The sequence below is a fragment of the Mirounga leonina genome, unplaced genomic scaffold (assembly GCF_011800145.1).
Source record: "Mirounga leonina isolate KUSES-001 unplaced genomic scaffold, KU_Mleo_1.0 Mir_108, whole genome shotgun sequence".
Classification (NCBI taxonomy): domain Eukaryota; kingdom Metazoa; phylum Chordata; class Mammalia; order Carnivora; family Phocidae; genus Mirounga; species Mirounga leonina.
The window spans coordinates 261,014-287,885 of record NW_023270237.1 but is presented as its reverse complement, the minus strand read 5'-3'; the positions used below and the strand labels follow the sequence as shown (position 1 = coordinate 287,885).

The 26,872-nt window shown below is 38.3% G+C and overlaps 1 protein-coding gene across 2 annotated transcripts; it reads right to left on the bottom strand.

The window, feature by feature from the left end:
* Nucleotides 1–4: 4 nt before the first annotated feature.
* LOC118019416 (transcription factor A, mitochondrial) lies at nucleotides 5–16,813 on the bottom strand. Of its 2 annotated transcripts, XM_035018572.1 has the most exons (7): nucleotides 16,565–16,813; nucleotides 15,517–15,635; nucleotides 13,988–14,058; nucleotides 13,426–13,575; nucleotides 9,747–9,842; nucleotides 3,683–3,739; nucleotides 5–3,188 (listed from the first exon to the last, which is right to left on the bottom strand). In XM_035018572.1, the coding sequence occupies exons 1-7, from the start codon at nucleotides 16,663–16,665 to the stop codon at nucleotides 3,042–3,044; spliced, it is 741 nt and encodes a 246-aa protein (XP_034874463.1). In that variant the 5' UTR covers nucleotides 16,666–16,813; the 3' UTR covers nucleotides 5–3,041. The 2 variants fall into 2 exon arrangements, with proteins under 2 accessions (XP_034874463.1, XP_034874474.1); XM_035018583.1 differs by lacking the exons at nucleotides 5–3,188; nucleotides 3,683–3,739 and adding an exon at nucleotides 5,382–5,801.
* Between the last annotated feature and the right edge of the window lie 10,059 nt (nucleotides 16,814–26,872).

Sequence of the window (26,872 nt, the reverse complement as noted above, 5' to 3'; positions counted from 1 at the left end):
GTTATTTTAAAACCACTTCGAGTAATATCCTTTTAATTCACAAATTTAAATATACACATTCAGAGCAACTATAAAAACATATGCCTTATTTTTAAAATGGCATTTCCAAAAAAGGAGTTAGCCAAATACAATAGCAAAATTACATGATTACAGTAGGCTGAATGTGCAAGACATCCTTTAAGTAAATATCAGAAAGTAAAATAATCACACAGCCCTCTATTCTGTCATCAAATTATTTCAAAAACCCTAATATTGGTACTCCTATGAACAAAAGTACAGAAATCTCTTTATGACAAATGGCTTAGAACAGCGTAACACTGTTTCATTTCTTCAGCATCTTCCCCTCTAGCACTCTTTTGTACTTCCTACAGCAATTACTTTGTTGGGGCAACTTAAGAAACATCTAAAAAGCAAGGCTTTAAGTGAGTGGTCACTGGCTACTGATAAAAGTTCTTGTTCTATATAACAGAAACTTTGAGTATATTGTTAATCAAGATGGCATTTGGTATATGGCATGCCCATCTTCAGCATGTACTGGTTTATTAAGAAAGGTGTGGAATCAGATTATTCTAATATATAAAGTATTAACAGTAACATTCTCTTACAAACAAAGCAAACTCAATACAATTTGATATTATAATCTAGTTCTGCTCTAGCTCTTTCCACTGTTTCATACTTCTTTTTCCTATATGAGGGTGTAAATACTTGAGAACTTACCAGATACTGAGCCTCCCGATATATGTAGGAAGATCTGATTTGAATGTGTTGATTATAAAATAGCATCCATAGGTAAAATGCTAAAAGAGTGCAGAAGGTAATTGCAAAGATGTGTTTTGTATCTTTGTCAGGTGTTTACAAAATTCATTTCTATCTCACCCATTCTACAATACTCACTACCAACATTGACGCCTATGTGCTCCCTGGGCTCATCTGAAGCACAGGACACAGTAAATTATTTGACTAATGACTTTCACCGTTCTCCTAAAGATGGTATATAATCAGTACCATTCTAGATGCCACAGGGAGTGAGGGCTTAATTCTGGAAACCGAAATAAGAAAGACTGATAGACAACAGTGCACCTCCTCTTCTTCCCCAAAACACTCTAGCCTCAGAACCATGGTGTATCTATTTTTTTTTTGCATGGTGTATCTATTTAACTAATGGCAGACTGTCCTGTATTCATAACCACAGGGGAAAGTTGTTTGAAAACACCCAACTTTATACATTTAAATCTTATTCTTCCTCTTCAGTCCCTACCTTTGTCAAGCTCAGTATACATAAGTCACCTTTTTGTGACTTTTGACTTATTTTCTATCCAGAAACAACAAAAATCTTCAAAGCTTTTCTGGAGATTTAGAAACTACCATTTCTCAATATTTAGCATAATATAAAGCCCATATAAATTTTGAGTTATCCTGTTCCTGAACTGATGATGAGAGAGATGAATGATTTTGATCAAAAAAGTGGTATGGATTTTGAAAACCTTTGCTTGACTCTCCTAAGAGGATAAACAAATGCTAAAAGTTGGTAAGGTTTTGGTGGTATGTGCTAGCCGGAAAGTTCTTGAAGTTCATTTTACTAAGGCAAATACTTCAAAAGAATCTCATTCCATACTATACAGACCTTTTTTTATTATACTGCAACATAATTTGAAACTAAAGATAATTTTCCTTGCTAACACTGTGGAGCAAATTTGCTTAGCTTTTTCAGTGGTCTGACTTCTTTTCTCTTAAGGTAATGGTGACAAAGATTCTAAAACAAGAACCTCTGAAAGAGTTTTAAAGAACTACCCCAAGACATTTATACACTGGAACACTAGTCAAACTACTCTGTACTATAGACCATAGGCTGACAAACTCTTTGTAAGGGGTTGGATAGGAAATATTTTAGGCTTTGCAGGATACAGTCTCTGAAACTACTACTCAACTGTCACCGTTGCACAAAAGCAACCATAAACCATGAGTAAAAGTATAACCATGTTCCAATAAAACTTTATTTATTTATGGACACATAATCTCATATTAATTTTCATGTGTCTTGAAATTTTCTTTCTAATGACTTAAAATTGTAAACTCAATTCTTAGCCCACACGCCATGAAAAGCAGGCATTGGGCTCGATTTGGCTCACAGGCCAGAGCTGGGTGTGCCTTATACATGGGCTTATATATGTTATACAAAACGTTTAAATTCCAAGCCTAAGACTTTGGAGACTTGTTTTTAGATCTCTCATTTTAAAATTTATACCAGACAAATTATCTACTCTGGATAAATATACTCACATGAGAAAGAGAAAATAATTCAGAATACATATCCCTATTTAAAAAACAAAATCTGCAAAATGAATGTTTCACCTTAAAACATATAATTAGGAAACACTTAAAATTTTTATTCTATGCAGTATAAAACAATATGCATAGATTTGGTACATAATTTCTTGGTTTTTACTGTGGGGAAAAAGGCAAGTAAAAGGTTTATAAATCTCTCCATCCCTTTTATAAAAACTGCAACTGAAATCAGCAATTCCTTGCATGTACAACCATCAACTCTGAATATATGAATTATACCTAGGGATTGGAATTTACCTAGATGAGTTATGGGTGCTCTTCTAAAATGTACAATTATATCATAGAACACTATGACTTGTACAATTTGGGACAGTTTTGAATATGAAACTCCTGCCTCCATATATATATATATAAGGAAACAATACTCTTTGCAGTCATCAAGTATAAAAAAACTTCACAGTCTGATTTACCTTTATCAAAGGTAAAATGATTCACTGCTGCATTTCATGGATTATTTTGATCCTCAGTAGTTCCTTAACAAAATAAATTTCACATGAACTTTTTATCTGGGTTTCCCAAAGCAAGATACTAATACAAAATGTATTGAACTGGCAGAAGTCCATGGGCTAAAGAAAAAGGAATTAAATATAAAATGTTCACCAACTTTATCCTTTCTAATTTTCAATAGCTTCACGTATTGACACCTAATTGGTTTCTTGTGTCTATCCATTATGAACATAACTCAATCTTCTATTTTAATACTCCTCAGTGTCATCTTTTCCTTGGTGCTTTACTGTGCGACGTATAAGATCATTTCGTCCAACTTCCATCATTTGTTCTTCCCAGGATTTCATTTCATTATAATAACGAATTTTATCATCATTAGCAAGTTGAATATATACCTGAGAAAAAGTGTAACTGTTAAAATGATTTCTTTAGAAGAGTCCTTTACAATTAATTTCTAGAATGCTCCATATACTCTAGAAATCACCTTACTGTTCTACATGCATAAAGGGGGACTGAAGAAGGAATGTTTTTTGAGATAAAAGATGAGAAAAGAGGCAGAGATAAAGATTTTTGTAAGAATTAATAAAGCTGGTACAATTTTAGGGCTTGGGATGTGGGAGAGGAGCAGAGGTAAGGCGTAACTGTCACTGGATAGAGTGAGTACTCTAAGTTATGAGTAACATTGTTTTAAAATACCAATTTTATTTGCAATTAAAAACTACCAAAAGAAAAAAGCCACACTGTTTCTAAGGATATAAAAATAATTTTAAAATATTTTAAAGTGTTATTAGTGATATAAAATTGTTTTCACATGAATCAAGCCTTGCCCTAATATATTCTCTCACAGCTATTCTAACTAGATACTGGAAACTAAAACCATACTACTTACCTGTTTTTGAGAACTAGAGAGATTTTTCCAGTTTTCATTTATAGTCTTCAGCTTTACCTGTAAAACACATATGTTTAAGTAGTAGATACAGAGACTTCAGTGGTTAAAGATCTTTTTTTTATTATTCATTCGAACAATAAAATCTCAGATGTCAAGAATCACAGGCAGTCTTATCAATTCCTACCTTTCTTTCTAAATAAAAACTATTAAACTGTTGAAACATACAAAAAATGAATAGGATGAAGATATTTACCTTTTTATTGAGATATAATCAACATGTAACATTTTATTAGTTTCAGGTGTAAACTTCGATTCATTATTTGTATATACTGTGAAATGATCACCACCGTAAGTCTAGTTAACATCTGTTACAATAACACTGTTACAAAAATTTTGTTTGTGATGAGAACTTTTAAGATCTATTCCAGGCAACTTTAAAATATTAAGTATAGTCACTATGTTGTACATTATATCCTCAAGACTTATTTATTTAAAATTAGAAATTTAGGGCGCCTGGGTGGCTCAGATGGTTAGGCTTCTGCCTTCGGCTCAGGTCACGATCCCAGGGTTCTGGGATCGAGTCCCACATCGGACTCCCTGCTCGGCGGGGAGCCTGCTTCTCCCTCTGCCTCTCTCTCTCTCTCTGTCTCTCATGAATAAATAAATAAAATCTTTAAAAAAATAAAAAATAAATAAAATTAGAAGTTTATACCCTTTGACCATTCTCACCCATTTTGGGCCACAACCCTAACCTCTGGCAACTACCAATCCATTCTCTATAACTATGAACTCGGTTGTTTTCAAGATTCCACTTATAAGAGAGATCATCCAGTATTTGTCTATTTCACTTAGCCTGCTCTCAAGTGCCATCCGTGCTGTTGTAAATAGCAAGATTTCATTCTTTTTGATGGCTGAATATTCCATTGATAAATAAACCACAGTTTCTTTATGCATTCATCCATTGATAGACAGCTGGATTGCTTCCACGTCTTGATTATTGTAAATAATGCCCAATGAACACGGGGGTATGCAGATATCTTTTCAAGACAGTGTTTTTGGTTCCTCTAGATAAATACCCAGAAGTAGAATAGCTGGATCATATGGTAATTTTATTAATTTTTTGAGGAACCTCCATACCATTTTCTATAGTGAGCTGCAATTTACATTCCCATCAACACATGCACAAGGGTTCCCTTTTCTCGGCATCTTTGCCAACACTCATGATTTTCTCATCTTTTTGATAACAGCCATTCTTTTTGATAATAGCCATCTTTTGATAGTATCATTCTGAGGTGATATCTCATTGTGGTTTTGATTTGTATTTCCCTGATCATTACGGATGCTGAACACCTTTTTATGTTAAGCTAACACCTGTTAGCCATCTGTATGTCTTCTTTGGAAAAATGTTTATTCAGATCCTCTCATTTTTTTTAAAGATTTTATTTATTTATTTGTCAGAGAGAGAGAGAGCATGCAAGCAGAGGCAGGGGCAGGCAGAAGGAGAAGCAGGCTCCTCTCTGAGCAAGAAGCCCAATGCGGGATTCGATCCCAGGACCCTGTGATATGACCTAAGCCAAAGCCAGACACTTAACCGACGGAGCCACCCAGGCACCCCCTCCCCACTTTTTAATCAGATTGGTTTTTTTTTACTATTGGGTTGTACACGTCCTTTACATATTTTAGATATTAACACATATATGATTTTCAAATATTTTTCTCTCATTCAGTAAGGCTGCCTTTTCACTGTTAATGGTTTCCTTTGCTATGCAGATGTATCCTTTTTGACTCAGCAATATTAATATCCAAGTATAAATCTATATTCCTATGATAGACTAACTTCTAAGATTGTTTTTATTTCTTCCCTGTATCTTAATGTTTTATTCTAAAATCTGTGCCAAAGTGTTTAGGTGTAGTCGTAGGAACAAAACAACACTAGTCCTTAATTCTACTTAGCTGAACTTAATTATATGACTTGGAAAAAGTCATTATTATTTACCTTAGGCTTGGTTCTTCATTTATAAAATTAAAAGGATTCAGGGAACCCATGGCTGGAGGAAAGGCAGAGAGGAGAGTCAGCACACCTCATAGAGCTTGTGCTGTTGCTTCCAGAAAGCAGAGACTGAAGGAATAAATGGGTGGGCGGAGAATGAGGGGCAGAGGGAGACAGACAGGGATAGGAGAAGGCAAGTGTGAAGGAGACAGGCAAATGGTCTGAAAAGTATCTGTTTAAAGCTAAGAGGAAGTCATCAGTGATTTTAAGGAGAAGCAGAATAAGAATAATGAACTTTACTGTTCTGAACTCTTAAATTTTTTCATATCAACAAAAATGGAGGTACCCGATAGTATCTAGGGCTACATAACCATTACGTTTTGAACATTTTAAAACTTACCTTTATAAACACATCTAATATATTCAGGGACAGTTACTAAATAACTGCTCTCTTAGCTTTGGAAGGAATTGCTGTAATGCTCTCAATTCTTTAAGTTTTTTGCTTTATTTAATCCATAAAGTTTTGTATTCACTGAGTTCAACAATAATTTATGAAGTTGCACACCTAAATAATCTGAGCTTTCACCTAAATAAAATAATTCATTAAAAAAAATTAAAGAGATGGAAAGGTATTTACTTTTGCTCCCTCCTAAAACCCATTAAACAAAGCCCTTCCACCAGGTGAGAGGAACAGTGAGAGGATGCCAGCTATGAACCAAGAGGGACCTCACCAATAGGCAACCATGATGATGTCTTGATCTTGGACTTCCCAGCCTCCAGACTGTAAGCAATAAATTTCTATTGTTTATTTTTTTTTAAAAAGTAAATGAATAAACAACATTTTTTTTATGGCATAAGCCCACATGGAAAAGACAACAGGAGAGGGCACTACCGACACAAAATTTTAGAAGCTGAAAAGCAGGTGGAGAAATGGTGACTTACCTAACCAACAAGGCAAATTCCCAAGCTGGCATTGGGGAAAGCCAAAAAAGCACACCAGTTTACAATGCAGAATTCCCAAGTAGCTCAGGAATTGGCAGCATCAGATAGGTAGAAAACAGCGGTGAAAGTTGGGCTTAAAACAGGAGACTGACCGAAATTCTCTTGAAAAGGAGATTAAATCTCCACCATGGGCAGATTCTAGGATTTATCCTCTCAAAAGGGTAAAACAGAGCTACTCTGTGGATACCAGGTACAGTTGGGGCCAGTGGCAATTAAGTAAAAATGTATATAGTCTCCAGAAAGAAAGGCAAAAAAGGCTAAGAGAAAATAATACAGAAAAGAAAATGAGAGGACCAGCTCAGAAGACTCTCTCTCTTAGAGAGAACAGAGGAAAAAAAGAGGGGAAGGGAAGAAAAATGAAAGCAGATCACATTCAAAGGACTAATAATCAAAATGGCTTTATACTTCTCAAAATGAATAACAAGAAGCTACAAGGGGCACCTGGGTGGCTCAGTTGGTTAAGCAGCTGCCCTCGGCTCAGGTCATGATCCTGGAGTCCCGGGATCGAGTCCCGCATCGGGCTCCCTGCTCAGCAGGGAGTCTGCTTCTCCCTCTGACCCACACCCCTCTCATGCTCTCTCTTTCTCTCTCTCTCAAATAAAATCTTAAAAAAAATAAAATTACAAGAAGCTACAAGAGAAAGAAGCAATATTTTTAAACTTTTGAAAGAACATGATTCCTACCCTAGAATTCTATGCCTAAATCATCAAACAAATGTAATGATAGAAATATTTTCAGACATGCATAAACTCAAAAAATTGATCTTCCATGTACTCTCACTGGGGAGATGCTATAAACCAAGAAAGACAACAGAAGAAGCAAAAGCACCACAAGGATGAATGTCAACTGTGCACTAAGCATAAAAGGCCACAACCAAATTGGAACAAATCAGAGGCACCAGACTAAAACTGACAGAATAGCTAATGCATCTAAATGCACTGAAAGCTGGTGAATATATTTAAGAGTTTAAGGCTAAATTACTGATAGTATATAATAAGCTAAGGAAACAAAAACACAAAACATAATGAACTTCAGTGGAAGTGAGTTTTGTAAGAAAGGAAAAATAATCATAGCAAATGGCACAGCTCAGCTATAACTACATTATCATAGTAACATACTCGATATTGAACTAACCAAAATTATGATAACTACACTGGGAGGCAGGTGAGTGGAAACATGTTGAACAGTGGGATGAGAAAGTGTTAAATGTTAGTCTTAAATAGTGGGAGGTAATGCCTAAAATATAGATAATGCTTAAAATTGAAATAAATCAAGAAGTAACAATATAAGGTATTACTTAGAGATATGGAGGTAAATACCACAAGAATGAGCTAACAGTTGAAGGTATTTGCTTCTGGAGTAAGCAGTATGACAAGGCTGTGAAAACTGGTACCTTTCATAACAAGTCTTATTTTGATTCTTTTAACTATGAGGATGCATAACCAATATTTTTTAAATGATTAAAAATGACAGTTGCATTAATTTTAATTTCCCGGGATAGAGTCCCTCAGCCATTAAGCTTTCTAGGTGATTCCAAGATTCCAAGTGGTTGAGAACCACTGATTTAGGAGGATTCTCTAGCATATAACTTTCTTATACTGATAAAACTAAATCCAAAGTAAGTTAGTGACTGAGTAAATTCCAACTAAAAAAATAAATAGGCATGCATTTTAGTAATGTAAAGACACAGAAACTGAATTTTTAAATCCCAAGGAGTGGGGCGCCTGATGTCTCAGTCAGTTAAGCATCTGGCTCTTGATTTTTTTTTTTTTTTTAAAGATTTTATTTAATTTTTTGACAGAGAGAGAGATAGCGAGAGCAGGAACACAAGAAGGGGGAGTGGCAGAGCGAGAAGCAGGCTTCCTGCCGAGCAGGGAGCCCGATGTGGGACTCGATCCCAGGACCCTGGGATCATGACCTGAGCCGAAGGCAGACACTTAACAACTGAGCCACCCAGGCGCCCTGGCTCTTGATTTTAACTCAGGTCATGATCTCAGGGTCCTGGGATCGAGCTCCGCAGTGGGCTCCCTGCTCGGCGGGGAGTCTGCCTGTCTCCCTCTCCCTCCGTCCCTCTCCTTGGCACGCATGCTCTCGCTCTCTCTAAAATAAATAAATAAATCTTTTAAAAAAATAAGATAAAATCCCAAGGAAAAAATCAGTGAAAAGTATACAGCCAGGGAAGACTACGTCACATATACATTATTTAATCATACGTTAAGCAGATTTACGAAATGATCCAAATAACCCAAAATGTGGCAGAGTGGCAAAAACCATCTCAGATTGACAAGAGTTAGGGATCTGAACACATATCATATTATAAAAGGAAAAATATAATTGCCCATTTGGAGCTTCTAAGAAGGAAATAAAGGAAAAAATAAGCCACAGCAGGAATGACGAGCTTCTCTTTTTCTTTGACCCATTCATATGATGATATTCATGTGTATAACACATTCCCACAGGCATAACCAAAATTTTATTAGAGGATGTAAGATGAAGCAATAGGTTATACTCAAATCCCAGTACAAAATATTGTAATTCTACTCTCATTCTTTCCCAGTGACTGCAAAACAGTTAAGAACTGCCAGATAAGGGGCGCCTAGATGGCTCAGTTGTTAAGCATCTGCCTTCGGCTCAGGTCACGATCCCAGGGTCCTGGGATCGAGCCCTGCAGTGGGCTCCCTGCTCGGCGGGGAGCCTGCTTCTCCCTCTCCTACTCCCCCTGCTTATGTACCCTCTCTCACTGTGTCTCTGTCAAATAAATAAAATCTTTAAAAAAAAAAAAAGAATTGCCAGATAAGAAGTCTCCAGAACTTTGACACCCCTATAAATTTGAAAATGTTATTTTTTAAAATAGAAAATAATTGAATATACATATATTGGCCACTAAGGACTCAATCATATGTGGCAAGAAAAAGGGTTTTCCTTTAAAAGAGACACAAGAAAGAGGACCCTATTTGTATTAATTTACTACTTTTCTTCACCTCCTAACATGTGGCACCCCTATAATTTTGTCTAAATATTTAAAAATCAAAATAAACAAAAATTTAAAAAACAAATGCTGTTCTGTTTTACCTGTGATGTACCATCCTTAGTTTCCTGGAACCTTTCAGCTATAAAAATGTTATAAGCTGAGCGAGGTCTTTTCGGTTTTCCAAGCATTGTTAACTCCTGAGTAACAAAAATGAAAAAAGTTAGATATAGTTTTAACTTCTGTGAGACTTAACTTTATCTACAGAAACTTTATTCACTACTATGCACTATGGAAAGTTCCTGTAAGTGAATGTTATAATTCTTACACAAAGTGACCATTTGGGGATGAGAATTTTTTTGATAGCACTAAGTTTTGAAAATTATAATAGATTTTATGAGTTATTTTCCATATAAAAACATTTCCTTTACATATGATTTTCATAGTCTCCACAAACTGAATGAGCAAATATGTACAAAATCTTTTTTAAAGGTTAAAACAATCTCAGCTTCATCCTTACAGGACACTACCATCTCCTAGTCACTACATGGCTCCACCACAACTCATGAACACTACACTATCTGTTTAATAATCTCTCATTTCATTTCCTTCTCTGATAAATCTCTCAACTTTTAAACCTCAACGATGTGTTAAATTCAATTCTTTTAATTGGACACCAAAGAGCAGGGGATGCAGGAGATGGAAAATACACATATCCCTTGCTGTTTAAATCAGTTTAGTTTCTGACTTTCAGAGAGTAAGGGATACTGCATTATCCTACTTAGTTTCTGAATTTGGATAGTAGTACTTGTAATTTATAAAAGTATATGGCTTTTGATGGTAATTTGGTTAAAGTCAATAACCCAATTTTTATTCATAAGTAAAAGAAGGACCCCTGTGATTTACTACCTTCTCCCTGAACTTCTCAGTCATAAAACTACCGTAGACTCCAGGCACTTTATAACTATTTCTTTTTTGTTTCTATAGCTACTGCTAGGGATTTCTCTCCCAGGTGCTCTACTTGTAACTTCCTGATCCCCACACTTCTCACCTGATTTCTAACTGGTTGGCACTGGGAATTTTCAATAGAAAGAAAAATTCCAACAGGGAGTGAAAATGGAAGTCTGAGAGAAAAAACCTTCAGGTTTCAAGTTTCTGGTTCTACATGCAAGGAGTTTGGAAGTCCTCACTCCTTCCTAACAGTAAGTATAAAGCTGAACAGACTGAAAAATCAACAACCTTTCTTGGATCCAAAAGAAAGAGGACGAAACAGGGCGAACTGCTGTCCCCTAGACTGAAGAGACATACAAGTGAATATAGGGAGTCGAGGCAACCCCTGCTGGAACCAGTGCTGGGGTAGGAAAACCTCTATTGTAATAAATGAATTGCTGGATGCTCTGTGTGGACAACTCTTAAGAGTTTAAAAACTACAGGGGGACCCAATCATAGGAGGGTCCTCACAGTTTTATGAGATTTACCTCCAGGAGCTAGACCAGATTTCTACAATAAATACTGGAAAAAATCCCCTCCTGCTTCTGTGAGGGGAAGAGGAAAAGAAACTATTTTGAAATGCCTGAGCACTCAACTATTAACAAGGCCTGCCCTCAGGGTTAACTAGTTAACGAGAACCTAACTGACCTCAGTGAAGGGAAATACCCAACTCCTGCACACTCTAGCCATCCTGTCCCACACCTAAGGGGGAGGCAGTGTGTGCAGGAGTGAACTGAGAAACTCTTGTGAAGTTCACAGACCAGTGGCAAAGGCTCACTAAAAGATCAGGACCTAATCATAGGACTACAGAATGCTTTTCTTGCCCCCACACCTCATCACATTATGAAGGCCTATTTACAGTAGTTCCTTCTACCCAGTACCTCACGTCCGTCTATCAAGAAAAAACTTCCAAGGCATACTAAAAAGCAAAAAAACATAATTTGAAGAGACAAAGCAAGCATCAGAACCAGATGAGAGGGATGTTGAAATTATTAGGCCAAGAATTTAAAACAACTAGATTAATATGCCAAGGACTCCAGACTGCATGCAAGAACAGACTGGCAATAAAAAACACAGAGATGGAAAACCCAAGGATGAACCCCCGCCCCCCCCCAAAAAAGTTAGGTATCAAAAATGCTGTAATAGAAACAAAGAATGTCTTTGATGGACTTATTAGACTGGACATGGCTAAAGAAAGAATCTCTGATCTAAAGGACATATTAATAGAATCCTCAAAAATCCAAAAGCAAAGAGAAAACTGAAAAAAAAAAAAAAAAAAAAACTGAACAGACTACCCAAGGCCTATGGGACAACCTACAACAGGTGTAACAAACATATAATGGGAATACGAGGGGTGCCTGGGTGGCTCAGTCAGTTAAGTGTCTGCCTTCGGCTTAGGTTGTGATCTCAGGATCCTGAGATTAAGCCCTGTGTTGGGCTCCCTGCTCAGCTAGAAGTCTGCTTCTACCTCTCCCTCTGCCCCTCATGCTCGTGTGCACGTGCTCTCCCTCTCTCTCTTAAATAAACAAAATCTTTTTTAAAAAAATAATGGGAGCACGAGGAGAAAGAGTAAGGAACAAAAGAAACATATGAAAGGGAAATCCCATATCACTGCCCAATCCTCATTTCTGGTCCTCTCCACTCTTAACAATGAATGGGTGCATTAAAGAGGAAGGGAGAATAAAAGTGGGACAATAAACTTTAGTAATCACACCTCCAAATACTATCCCTAAGTAGACACAGTATTTCTCTTATTTTCTTTTCTGGCTCCCTTTTACTAATTGGATCAGAAGACTAGATGACTATCTAGATTACTGACTTTAAAATGGGTGAGTCCTCAACTCTGGTGCTAGGAGGGCTTGACATTAGGGTCAGGGAGAGAAATGTTGGCATCTCACATCAAAGTCTCAAATCTACTTTTCCAAAGAAATAGTTTTAACTCTGATGACCATTTTCTATAGTATATGTATTGGACCAGCAAGCTGACTACCTCTTACCTAACATTGGTTCTACAGAAAAATGTAGTCTTTCAAGCAATAGAATTTATGTGGATTAATAACCTTAGGCTGGGAGCTACAAATTTTGAACCATATGGGATTTTTAATAAGGAAAAATTAAATTTCATCCTATGGGCACTTCCTACTTGACTAGATACAATAAGTCACTTCTTCCCAATGTGTTAATGAATTCAGTCTATCTAGCAACATTCAGAATCAAACTCACCATAACCTATAAAACAATTCAAATCAGGAGGTTATTCTAGACAAGACCCAGAAGCAAAGATTCTTGTTATTCCTGATTTGGCTGTTTCATAACTCTGTTCCTACAGCTTTCATGCTAGTCCTAACTACATATCTTAAATACAGATACATATGAAAATAATAACAAGGGTTTCCGAGACAGACTCAATGCCAAGTGGTACTAGTGGCAGAAAAGAGCTATCTCGTTATTTTTTTTTTTTTTTAAGATTTTATTTATTTGACAGAGAGAGACACAGTGAGAGAGGGAACACAAGCAGGGGGAGTAGGAGAGGGAGAAGCAGGCTTCCCGCGGAGCAGGGAGCCCACTGCATGGCTCGATCCCAGGACCCTGGGATCATGACCTGAGCCGAAGGCAGACACCTAACGACTGAGCCACCCAGGTGCCCCTATCTCCTTATTTCCTAAATGGGGTACTCCTGATGACATTCTACCATTTAGCCACACATATTAATATAAGAAAAACTCCCTATATTCATAGTTATATAAATTTCAGTCCTTTGCCATAGGGAAAGAATATTTCAATAATACTCACTCTTTTTTTTATTAATGCTTTCTTTTTTAAACGTTTTTGCAGGATTTCTTTTTCCAAAGATATGATCTGACTTGGAGTTAACTGTTCGTGAATTCTGCTTATCTCTTCTTTGTATGCCTGCCAGTCTGCCCTGTAAGCATCTTCATATATCTATAAATAAAAAGCCCAAATAAGAAGTCAATAAACTACTGCTGACAAATTAAACATAGCACACCTGCCAGGGAAAGACAACTGCATGACTTCAGATAAAGACAGACTGAACCACCAAGTGGAAAATGTGCTCTGGAATCACATGTATATGGATTAAAAACATATATTTTTCATATACATGCTAACCAAGGTGAGAGTCTACCAATTAGTCTTCAATTTCAGAATGCTGCCAACCCTTCGTCACCACTGCGATACATTCATATTCTAATCGTTTATGTGAATCAGAAGGTATGAAGTTCCTTTATAGATAATGGGTATTAAATATAATTTGTTTTGGTACCTTAAAGGACATGACTATTGTTTTTAACTGCAGAATAACTGGTCAGCAATGCTGAAAAACCAATATGCTTACTTTTTTCTCTGAATCAGGAAGTTCCCTCCATAGTTGGGCGATTTTTCTAATTAGTTCTGAATTTTTCGCATCTATAGATTGGAATAAAATGAAAAAAAGTCACAATTTTATGTCTCAGGATTAATTCTAAAGACTTCTAGGAAAGCATAATCCATTAGCTCTAAGTTTTATTACAGATGCCTCTCTACCACACACAACTCAATACAATGATTTAGGTTTTCTTTAATCAACTAATTTAAATTTGATAATTTCATATTTTATTCAACATTGTTAAAATCTGTTATCTAAAAATTAAGAAGTATATCACATACCCCCAAACAGTCCTCAGAAATTATTAGTTTAAGCAGTTGGGTAATCAACTTCTTCAAGCTTTTTACTTCGTATTTCAAACAAAACTTTTTTCCCAGTCTTTCAGGAATTATTAAGTTCATAAAGCCTGACTAAACAATAAAATATAGTCTTGATTCATATAACATCACCTTGTATTTCAATTACAGAAATACTATTTGCAAACAAACTATTCTAAAATCAATTCATTATTCCCCATTTCCTTCCTCATTTTAACTGGAACGACCGGGATGTATGTAAACATTTTAACAAACCACTGAGTTTGAACTACCATATTTTAAAAGATGTGAGTACTTCTGAAACATGTCTCTTAAACCAATTCTTTATAATGTGAGAATTTTCATTTCAGCTCATTTGGTTTGCACAAGCGCCCTGTGAAAGGGCTTTTAGAAATCATAAACAAAGTTGACTGTTATTAATTTATTATCTTTACACCACTATAACCCCAAAGGCAGGCCCACAGCCTTTCTAGGGAGTCAATAAACATACTACCTGGAAATCTCTTTTTTCAGGAATTCAACCAATTTCCAGTGAAAAAGCTCTTGAAATTAGCAGTAATTTGTATAGAGCTTTAGAGTTTATAGAACACATCCACGTAGGTTATTATTTCATTGCAACTTCGTTAACAATTCCCTGAAGTAGGAGCTAAGTAAGAGATAAGATGATTTATCAATGGTGCTCCATGCCAATGGCAACCAAATCCCCTAAATTCAGCTTTTTCGTCCTCTTCCCTGGATGCTTTCCACTCCACATGCAGCTATTTTTAAAATACCTTTCATTAAATGTCAGGAGGATAAAGTCAACGATACTGTAACAGCATTGTATGGTGACTGTTAGTAGCTACACTTGCGGTGAGCACAGCATAATGTAGAGAGTTGTGGAATCACTAGAGTCACTATGTTGTACACTACCATAACACTGCGTGTCAACTATACTTCAATAAAATATATATATATAGTAATAAAAAAGTAAAATGAAAATAGCTTTCATTACCTCGTAATTTAGGCATTTCTACTTGGTAAAAAATATGTCCTACTTCCTATTTTACGGACCACTAAATGTAATGGTTGTGTTTCCGCGGTCAATGGATGCTTTGAAAATGCAAATCAGGTTTGAAGTTTAACTGTTTTAGTGTCCTCTTTATTACTTCAGAAAAGAGTAAATGCTCCAAAACTCCTTACCTGGGTTCTGAGCTTTAAATATGGGTAGCTGTTCTTTAGAAAATCGAACGTATGAAGTCAGAGGCTTCTTTGGATAACTATTCGCGGTGGATGAAAAACATCTCGGTACGTACGCAAAACTACGTATAAAGAAAATAACCAATATCAAGTATTTAATTGACAATATTCATTAGTATATGAACACAGATCCCAAATGAGATGTCATCAAGACGCTACAGATGACACCGTGTTTGTGACAGTTAAAACCCTTTCCTCGGGCGCCTGGGTGGCTCAGTCGGTTAAGCGACTGCCTTCAGCTCAGGTCATGATCCTGGAGTCCCGGGATCGAGTCCCACATCGGGCTCCCTACTCGGCAGGGAGTCTGCTTCTCCCTCTGACCCTCCTCCCTCTCATGCTCTCTGTCTCTCATTCTCTCTCAAATAAATAAATAAAATCTTTAAAAAAAAAAAAAAAAAAAAACCCTTTCCTAACCAGGGTGGGAGGATGGGTTAGCCTGGTGGTGGGTATTGAGGAGGGCACGTTCTGCATGGAGCACTGGGTGTTATGCACAAACAATGAATCATGGAACACTTCATCTAAAACTAATGATGTAATGTATGGGGATTAACATAAGAATAAAAAAAAAAGAAAGAAAGAAAACCCTTTCCTAACCAGAAGGAAGACCTGCAAATCTGAAGTCTCAAAGCTCTATCTATGCCTGCTAGGAAGGGCAAAATGGAGGAAAGCATCTGTACTTCAGCTCCCGGCCCCTGCCTCCTTAACGCCTATACTGATGGCGGGAGGCTCGTGGCGCGACTTCGCAGAGAACTCTGGACGGGTGCTACAAGGTTGGACAGTGCGGCGGGGCGGGAAGGAAGGGGAAAGGTGGAGGGTGGCCGGAAAGACTACTGGCGTAAGGCCTGGTCTCAAAACCACCTAGGCAAAGTCGAGGTCTGAGTCAAAGGGCCATAGGGGCCCGGACCTCGTAGGAAGGACAAAAAGTATACATTGCAATCGCAGAGCGTCCTGGGCCGTGCCACCTCACGAGGTGGCACGCGAGCGGTCCCACCTGAAAGAAGAGCGCAGTCGACTTCCACAGCCCGCGCAGAGGTCCGATCCGGACTTTCCCAGGGCACTCAGCACGCTCCACACGCCCCGGAAAAGCGCCATTGCACCAGCCCACAAAGCAGCGACCGGGCGCCAATCTCGTAGAGCCCTGCGGCACAACAGAACAACTCCAACAATGACTAGAAGAACCCGCTGGCGACCCTCTGCAGTTTACTCTCACGCCCGCCACTCGCGAGGCACCATGGGAAATCCGCTAGCATCCGGTTGGTAGTAGGGGGCGGGGCAAGGCAGAATTGACGCAGGCGCCGTAGTGGCTTCCCTGGTGGCCGGGGCTGCAAAGGAGGAGGAGCTCGGGGGCGGAGAAGGGAAACCGCAACCCGGCTCGCCTGCGGAGGGTCCTGGCCTCAAGGGGGCGCAGCTGAGCCGCCTCTGCCCCCGGCCCCCACCCTCCGCAGTCGTTTCCGCCGCGGGGCCAGGAGGTTGATGGAGGCACTGCGGCCGCCTCACGCGGGTAGGGCAGTGCTGGCTGGCGTCCGCCTGTGACGACCGAAAGGGCTAGTACGTAACAGACAATTTTACAACGAGGACGCGGGATAACTGTGCCGTCCGGGCTGCTGCGAGGCGAGGCTAGCGGGTGCTGCGCGACGAGCGGAGCCGCTCACTTCAAGCCGGAGCCGGAGCTCTAGAGCCCAACGATACTGCTGGGGCGGGGGTGGGGAGTGGGAAGTAGGGAGTGTTTTCAAACCTAAAAATGCAGGTGTCCTGGCCTTGCCGCAGTGCCTGATTAAATATGTCTGTGTGAGGCCCGTGAATCTCTGTTTTCAACAAGTTCCTCACGGTTTAACAAATTCTGATGCCAGGGGTCATGGGACCGCATTTAAAGCAGTACTGATGTAGACCGTCCTCCCGTCCATTGCAACTATCCCAGACCCAGTCTGCAAGCCTGACTTCCAACCCTGCTTAATTTCTAGGAAGGAGACTTTGGCTAATTAGCCGTGCAGAGACACCATCTAGCCCCAGCGTTAATGTTAAAAGTCTTGATCCCGAAATGTTGCATCCTCTAAGATTCAGTTTTCCCCATTGCAGATGAGGATGTTGGACTAGATTAGTTTTCCCAAAGTCCTGAGAACGTGTGACAAAGGCATACTTGAGATATTGAGTGATAGGCTGTACAACCATTTTCTGTGTAGACAATGGCTTGAAAAAGATTGGGAAGACCTATACTAAAACTATCTAAGGATCAGCTTTTACATTACAAATTATTTCCAAGATAGCCACCTCCTGAAACAGCCTCTGTTGGGTAGCTATAATTGTTAATTCTTAATTGAATAATTGAAAATTCCGGGCGCCTGGGTGGCTCAGTCGTTGGGTGGCTGCCTTCGGCTCAGGTCATGATCCCAGGGTCCTGGGGTCGAGTCCCACATCGGGTTCCCTGCTCCCCGGGAAGCCTGCTCTCCCTCTCCCTCTCCCACTCCCGCTGCTTGTGTTCCTGCTCTCGCTATCTCTGTCTCTGTCAAATAAATAAATAAAATCTTTAAAAAAAAAAAAAAATTCTTACCACTGTAATATTAAGCTGAGAGTCAGCTGCCTTTCTGTAGCTTTGAAACATTGGCCCTTCGGTGCTACCACTTTTAAGTGGTAAGAAACTAGTACTTTTTCTATTTTTTTTTTTTTTTCTATCCTTTCTATTTCTATCACCTACTCATAGACTCTCAGGGTTTGAAAGGAACCTCCCAGGTAAATCTGTTCAAACTTCCCATCTTGTCATGGAAGAAACAGGTTTTTTCTGATTATATAACTATGGACGAGGCCCCAAACTTGGGTAAAAGACACAACATTCCCCCACTCCCAGTAAAGTCAAATGAGAGAAGCAAAGAAATAAACAATTAAAATACACTGCCAAGATAGAGTTAAGTATAGGATACACTTCCTTATAATTACATTTTTCTCTATATTTTCTAGAATGTTTCTGTTCTTTCAGATGGTTGATAAAAGTTAAACTTCTTTTGGATATTTAAAAAATCTTTTTGTTGTTTTAAAGTGTCATTTTGAGGGGCGCATGGGTGGCGTAGTTGGTTAAGCCTCCGACTCTTGTTTTTGGCTCCGGTCACGATCTTAGTTTCCTGGGATCCATCGAGCCCTGCAACAGGCTCCATGCTCAGCATGGAGTCTGCATGAGATCCTCTCTCTCTCTGTCCCTCCCACTCGCTCTCTCTCTCTCTCAAATAAGTAAATAAAATCTTAAAGTGTCATTTTGATAAACCTTGTACAGGTCTTATAAATCTGATCTATAATATTTGTTTTCATCAGATACCAATATTCCTTAACATTCATTTACATTGCAGTGTAATTTTATTCTGAATGCAGCATTTACAAATATAATCCTTCCTACTTACTCAACCTGTCTTTAAACAAAAAGGATATGATTTCATTTATATTTACTTTATGAAATGTGAAGACTTGCCACAGCCTTTCCCAGGGTTCTGTTACTTTGTTTTGTTTTAAATGTTTATCTACTCCCATGACTTCAACTATCAGTTATATCCTCATGATTCCCATATTTTATATTGAATCCAGACCTCATTTTAGTTCCAAATCTATATAGCCACTGTCTTCTGGACATCTTTACCCATCATGTCTTACAGATGACTTCAATTTTCCCTGAAGAGAATTCACTAACTTTCTCCTATTTTGAGCTCCTTGTCCTGGTAAGAGGCACCAGTGTCCCATTTGAATCATCCAAGCTAATAATTTGATAAATCATTTTATAATCTCTCCCACTGACACTGTAACTGAACTGTGAGTTTGCTCTTCGGTCGGTAAGTCACAGAAACTATACCGGTGGAGTAGTCAAACAAAGTAAACTTTATTTGCAGCAAATAAGGAGATCATGAGGAATAAACTTCAAAGACATGACTCCCTAAACAAGGCTGAATGGGTTCCTTTTATTTGCATTAGGAAGAATATTTGGATAGGGAAGTGTTGTCATTGTAGGTAGGGGTGGGCACGAGGTCACATATGCGCCTTAAGGAAACATGCCTTAACATTGTATGTTATATAAATGAGGCTTGTGCTCCTCCTTGGGTCGAGATTTTACTATTATAATGAGGTAAAGGTAACTGTCAGTCATTCCATGGCTCAGTCCATGGTCCATCTGTGCAGGTGTGAGTTGGGGTTAATCTCAAATTGGTCTGGGTGGTCTGGGCCAGCTGAACTCTGCCCAGGCAGTTGCTATCGCTTGAGGGGTAGTTTCGGTTTCCTTCCCAGGATGCTATGCCCCTAGGGCCTTTTGCCTGAGTTACGAGATAAGCTGGACAGAAAAAAGTGGGGCAAAGGCCTATGGGTGCAAGCAGGCAAGCAGTAAAGGTCAGGTCATGGGGTCTAGCTGGTGACAACACTTCTCCCCCATCAATCAGCTAATGATAATTATTGCTGATTTCACCTCATTAACCTCTCTAAGTATTCCTTCTTCTCCAGTCCAATTGCTGTTCCTTCTGTTCAGGCCAGTAATATGTTGGTAAATCAGCTCTCCAAAAAGAAAGCCCTAATTTGTAGTGTTTGCTGAGATCTGTGGTATAAATTCTCCTACCGCGGCAGATTTCAAACTACCAACTTGATGTCCCTGCACCTGGAGTTGAGAAGAGCTGTATGTAATTGGCTCTCCGGTCAGTGCCAGCCAGCTCCTGTGTGTTACTGGTTCAGGCTCTGACATCTTTTCCCAAACACTCACGGGAGTATTCCTACTTTCATCGTACTTCCCTCCTAACCACATTCCACCCTAGAAGACAAATCTCATTCATTCACCTATTTGTTGAGACAGACTCTTAACGCTAATGGAGGATAGTTGGAAGAAAGGCAGGCGGGGATGACACCCTCCCCCCAACCCCACCCCACCCTAAGTTGAATGAACCCTTAAAAAGATTTTACACCACTCTGGAAGGAGCCCTCCACCCTTCCCCATGTGATAGGTAGATGATAAAAACTGGATTGGGTGACAGGCACATGGAGGGTTAATCAGATTAAACAGCTGCCATTAAGCCTATAAAAACCCCCAGTCTTAGAAACTCCAGTGGCAACCCTCTCAGGTCCCCTCCTTCTTTGGGAGCTCTGTACTATCACTCAATAGCTCAATAAACTGCTTTGCTATCGCTCAATAAACTAGTTTGCTGCCTACCACTCTTCCTCTGATCTACCTCTTCATTCTTAGAAGCAGTGTGACCAAGAACCACGGGCAGTAAAGGAAAAGAAATCCTGCAACAATGCCAGGTAGGCAATGATCAGGTTTCTATATTTCAAACCTTCAATGGCTCCTGATTACCTACAGAATCAAGTTTAAATTCTTATACATGGCATAGAAGTCCTCCACAAACTGGCTTTTCTGATTCCTCTATAGTTTCTCACTTCACCTTTGCTTAAAAATAATTTATATTTAAATACCTAGTTCTTTTTCTGATTTAATAAATACATCAAACCACTTCATTTGGCTCTGAGTTGCATTTTTTGTGATATACCGAAGTTATGGAAATTACCAGATAAGAATACAAACTCAGAAGTTAGACACATCTGGGTTGGAATCCTGCTCTTGTTACTTAACTAGCTGTGTGACCCTGCCAAATGACAATTTCTCTGACCCAGAGTTTTCCCTTCTGTGAAAAATGGGAATAATAACAGTTGATTCTTAAGATTGTTGTGAAGATTAAATTAGAAAATGTACAAGAAGTTCTTAACAGAGTCCCTGGGACATAGTAAAGACTCAACAAATAATGGCTGTAATTATATTATTTGTAACAATTATTATTAGCTTCTAAATAATTACAAGCATAGTATGAGTTTTCCCCAGTGGCAGATTTGCATCACAGACCTGCCATTACTTTGTCATTTCCTGCCCCTATTAAATTACGTACATAATGTAGGCAAGACGTTAGGGTTCAAAGCCAACAGCCAAGAAATTCTTAAGATGTGTTTGCTGCAAAAAGATGATTTTATTAAAGCACGGGAACAGGACCCATGGGCAGAAAGAGCTGCACTGGGATCATGGGGAGTGGCCCATTATATACAAATTGGGAGGGGGTTAGGGATAGTGTAAATCTCTAAGGAATGTTGGAAGCAAGGTTTCCAGGACCTTGAGGGGGCTAGCTATTGTTGGGAAAAGGTCATTTATTACCATCTAATAAAACCTTAGTCATGAGATCCTTCAGATGTATATCGGTGGGCCATATGCTTGGGGGATGATTGCCAACACGTATCTTGGGGGGTTTAGAGGTAAAGGAATTTCTATATGTTAAAGTAGACTTACAGGATCCTGGGGGCGGGGAGGGGGGGCGGTGGTGTCAGGCTAGGATTGCCTTTTGCCCTTAGCAAAGTATTAACGTCAAGGCGGTTGAGTCCCTAGAGGAATGTCACTCTGCCAGTTTCAAAGACTTGTCAATGGGCTGTAGGTAGTAAGGAAATTTAATAATTTTTCTTTTGCCTTTGTTTCCCACATCAATACATACATACATGCATATATATATAATGTATCAGCATTGCTCCTCTCTTCCTACTGAACTTTTAATGTCTCTTAAATTAGTGATGTTTGAGCATAAAACTATGGTAGGTGATGAAAAATTAAAACAGCACACCCTTAGGTTGGAGTCATACTTTAATATTTTCAGAACATTTTTATATAACTTATTTGATTGTTATTCATAAATTAAAGAAGCAGACACAGAAGGTAACATGATCATAGTTCCCAATTTGCAGATGAGAAAAGTTCAGAAAGCACAAGACACAAAAGGTTACACTAATTAGTTAAGTTGTGGAGGTGAAAACCTGGTCTTCCAATTCATTGTCATAATGCTTTCCCCATTATATCAGACTATCCCTCAGATTCATTCAACAAACCATATCATTCCAGCCCAAAATATCATTCTTGGATTTCTCTATAGTGTGTGAGCTTGTGTTATTTACTTGTGACATATCATAGACTGCTCTGGTGTTTAATCTTTTTTTTATGTGCACACATTTTTTTTTCCTCAATAGATGGTAAGCTCTTGAAGACAAGACCAAATCTTAACACTTCTTTCTATCCCCTATAGTACCTAGCATAGTATATAGAGCATGACAGATGGGTAGAGGGAGGGAGGGAGGAAGAGAAAGACAGAAAATGTGAAAGGGTTCATATCTGCACAAATTATTTATATACAAATTTGGTCCCATGGAAAATTGCAACACCTGGGGTGCCTGGGTGGCCCAGATGGTTAAGTGTCTGCCTTTGGCTCAGGTCATGATCCCAGGATCCTGGGATTAAGCCCCACATCGAGCCCCGCATCAGGCTCCCTGCTCAGCGGGGGGCCTGCTTCTTCCCCTCCCTCTGCTTCTCCCCCTGCTCATATTCTCTCTCTCTATCTCTATCTCTGTGTCTTGAATGAATAAATTAAAAAACCTTAAAAAAAAAAAAAGAAAATTACAACACCTATTAGAAGTATCATTTGCCAATAAAAGGGACAGTTAATGTGTGGAGATGGGAACCATGTAAAATTTTGGAAAATACATATGAAAGTAATGATAATGGTTTATTGATACTTGTACACTGGTAAAATTGAATGTAGCATCAATAAATAGCAGCAGCAGCCAGAACCAAGATAATTCCCTACTAAATAACGAGTTACATACATTGATATCACTCAAAGAAAAAATATCCCAGAAAGCAGTCTTGCTTTTGTAATTATAATGGATAAATAATTCACTAAAATAAGAGCAATCACCTAATAGGTTTAGCACAAGGAATAGATGCATTCTAAACTCATAAGTAAAATGTATTTCTAGAAATAAGATTACACTGTCAACACCACATTTAAAGACAATTTACTCATTAAAAACTAAATAGCACTCTAATGGGTATTGGAAGTGGCACAAAAAGGATTAAGACATTGTTTCTGTCCCAAACAGGTTACACTCTGATTAGGAAAATGAAGTAACAACACATGAAAATTACAAAAGTATAACAATTTATTGTAGCAAGTGGGGGGAATTATAATCTGAATTTCTCCTAGTGTATCTTTCCTATAAATCAATATTTTAATTATACACATAGAAAACTATGTATATAATATTTTCCTCCAAAACATTTTCATTTACTAAGGGTCTATTATGACCACACTTGAGTTTGCCTTAAAATAATATACAAAGGATGGAAGGGAGAGAGAAATTAGATCTGTTGCATGTTAACAGTTCCCAGTTATCCAAATTGGTTTATGAATTATTTCCCGATTAGAACAAAGTCAAGATGCAGCCTTAATTATTAAGAGCACATCAAAGTTATTTTTAGCCATTGCTGTAGCAACATTACGCAAAATAAATATAGCCTTTCTATTTTAAAGCTGATTCTATGAGTCAGCAGGAGGTAGGACAAGCAAAAAGGATAGCTATAATTTTATGCAAATTATAAAACTCAAATTCATATTGCCAGATATTCCTGAAAGCTGACTTAAAGAGTGGAAGAAATCCAGAATGATTATGTTGAGGGAATAATGTTAATAAACAGGATAACTTTACAGTATTTGCCCTTGCGTTATTGTAAAACATGTGATCAATTCAAATTATAATTTATTGCTCAATTATGTGCCAAACATTTTATTTCTTGGCTATTTACATCTTTTTTAATTTTTATTTTAATTCCAGTTAGTTAACATATAGTGTTATATTAGTTTTAGGTGTACAATATAATGATTCAACACTTCCCTACAACACCCAGTTCTCATCACAAAGGCACTCCTTAATCCCCATCACTTATTTAACCCATACCCCACCCCTCTCCCCACTGGTATGTGCCAAACATTTTAATACATTATCTCTAATTGTTTCAAAATCCTACAAGGTGGAATTCTTCTTATTGTACTGGTATGAAAATGGGTATTCAGAAAGAGATATATAGGAAGGATTATCTTTATTGTTGCATCTTGTTATAAATTTCCACCTATGAATCCATATAGTTTACAGCTTTGAAATTATAGTTGATTGTATGAAAGGACAACATAGGCAAACAAGTCATGAAATTGCAGGGGTTTTTTTCAATACTCACATTCTATTGTTTCTTTTCTATCCCTATAAGGACTCTTTCTTGACTTCCTTAACTAATAGTACTGTTAAAATAACATCTTAAGTTCCTTTATTTGCTCATTCATTCAGTCATTCAAAAACATTAAGCCTGAATCTTTAAAACTACACACGTGTAGTTTTACACACATGTGTGAATGCATAAAAAGTGTGTAAAATAATACACACAAAATTGGGTTTAATGGTGATTATACCTGAGTATTGCAGGAATGTGTAGATGGTACTTTTTACTTTATGTAAACCTGTTTTACATTTTTTCCCAAAATGTAACAGTAATATTCATCTTTTATATTTTTTTTGAATTTCAGTTCCTAGTAGAAGCCAGTACTATGCTAGATACTGCAATAACTTCTAAAAATACAAAGATGACTAAGGCATGATCCATCTGTTTAAATCTGCCTGGGGAGGAGGGGATGGCTTCATAAAACAGGTGACATTTGAACTGTTTTTTTCAAGTGGGGAAGGGTGGAGGTGCATTTCAGAAAAAGGAAACAGTATGTGCAAGTCACAGATAAACATGAGAGCATGGTGTACTTTAAATACATATATGGAGATGAGTGATATGACACAAATCCAAAAATGTTGGGCAGCATTAGGTTGTGAAGGGCTGTGTGTAATATGCTAAGGAGTTTGTTAGCAAAAGACAATTTTTTAGGCAGGTTAAACTTGTTTTTAGAAAAATCTCTTTGGTAGGAGCACAGCAAATGATGGGAGTGAGGAAATAGTAAAGGAGATGAGTGAGGAGGGTATTGCTAAAATCCAGGAAAGAAACCGAGATTCTGAACTAGCATACTGCTACAGCTCACAATCCAAAGTCATTTCTCAGTACCACCAGCATTGACCAGTTTAGCTGATGGAAACCAAGAATGACTTTGAGAATTCTAGTATGACAGACTATTCCTATTCAAATTTTATACTGTACTAAATAAATATCCCTAAACAAATGCTTTTATTACATCAGTTGCTGGTTAAAAACTTATACTGACTTCTTACAGGCTATCAAATCAAGGTTTCACATCCATATATCTGCCTTCTCCATGTAACCTTTTCTTTCATTAATTGCACACAGACCTACCAATGCTGTTTTTTATTTCTTATTTCTACTTACTTCTATTTATTATCCTTGTTAGGCTTCACTTATCTTAATTAATGCCTTCCCCAATTAAACATGCCATTTAAAATTCCAAGTATCTTCTGATAACTAGTTCATTCATGTATTCAATAAATATTTGAGTTCCTGTGTGCCAGATACTGTGTTAAGTGCCAAGGAGTCAAAAATGGGAAATGCCAAGGATCCCACAGTTAATTATACTGATAATATAGCGTGGTAAGGGCAATTAAAAAGATACACACTGGGGGTGGAGTGATGTCAGCATTATGGCTGAATAAGACATCCCTCATCTGTGCCCCCCCCCACCAACAATAATTTGACATCCATCCATGAACAAAAGTGCCTAGGTGGGAGATGTGGGATCTAGCACTATTTACCAAGGAACCTGGAGGAGTTCTACCACCTGTATAATGGGTAAGAGGCATATACCTTGGTCTCAGCTATGGACACTATAGTGGCCTGTGAGCCACTCCAGCCCCTCTCAACCACAGGCTAGGAGCTCCTGCAAAACACTGTCTTAGATCATCAAGGCCAAAAGAGCCATTATAGAAGTTCAGGTTTCTAGAAAATTTCCAGGACAATATTGAAGTAAAAAAAAAAAATGAGTTTTGACACATTGGAAAAGGAAGAGGAACAGAGTCATCACCTCTCCCCTAAGACAGCACAGCTTAAGGCCAAGAGAAATCTGAGCCTATGATTTCTCCTGTTAACAAGGGAAAGTGAGAGAAAAGTGTAGAACACTACGAAAGGAGCTCATTTTTCTCTCAGCCTATCCAGAGAGTACTGAATCATAAACGTAAGGACTGGAGAATGGAAGAGGCTGAGAGAGCACCAGATAGGATTCTCAGAGGGTATTAAAGGGATGTGCATCTTACTAACTGTGTTGTGGACTCCATCAGGAAACCAGCCCACTAGCTGCAGGGGACACCTTACCCCCAGATCCTTCCACCTGGCCCATGGGCACCCCCAGTCCTCGGTGCAACACAAACACACAACACACACAAATCCATACCCCATATCCAACTTCCTGTGTGCACTTTCTGATGACAGCAGTGAAAGCAATCTTTGGCATATGGCTAGTGAGCATTTACAGAGAGCCAG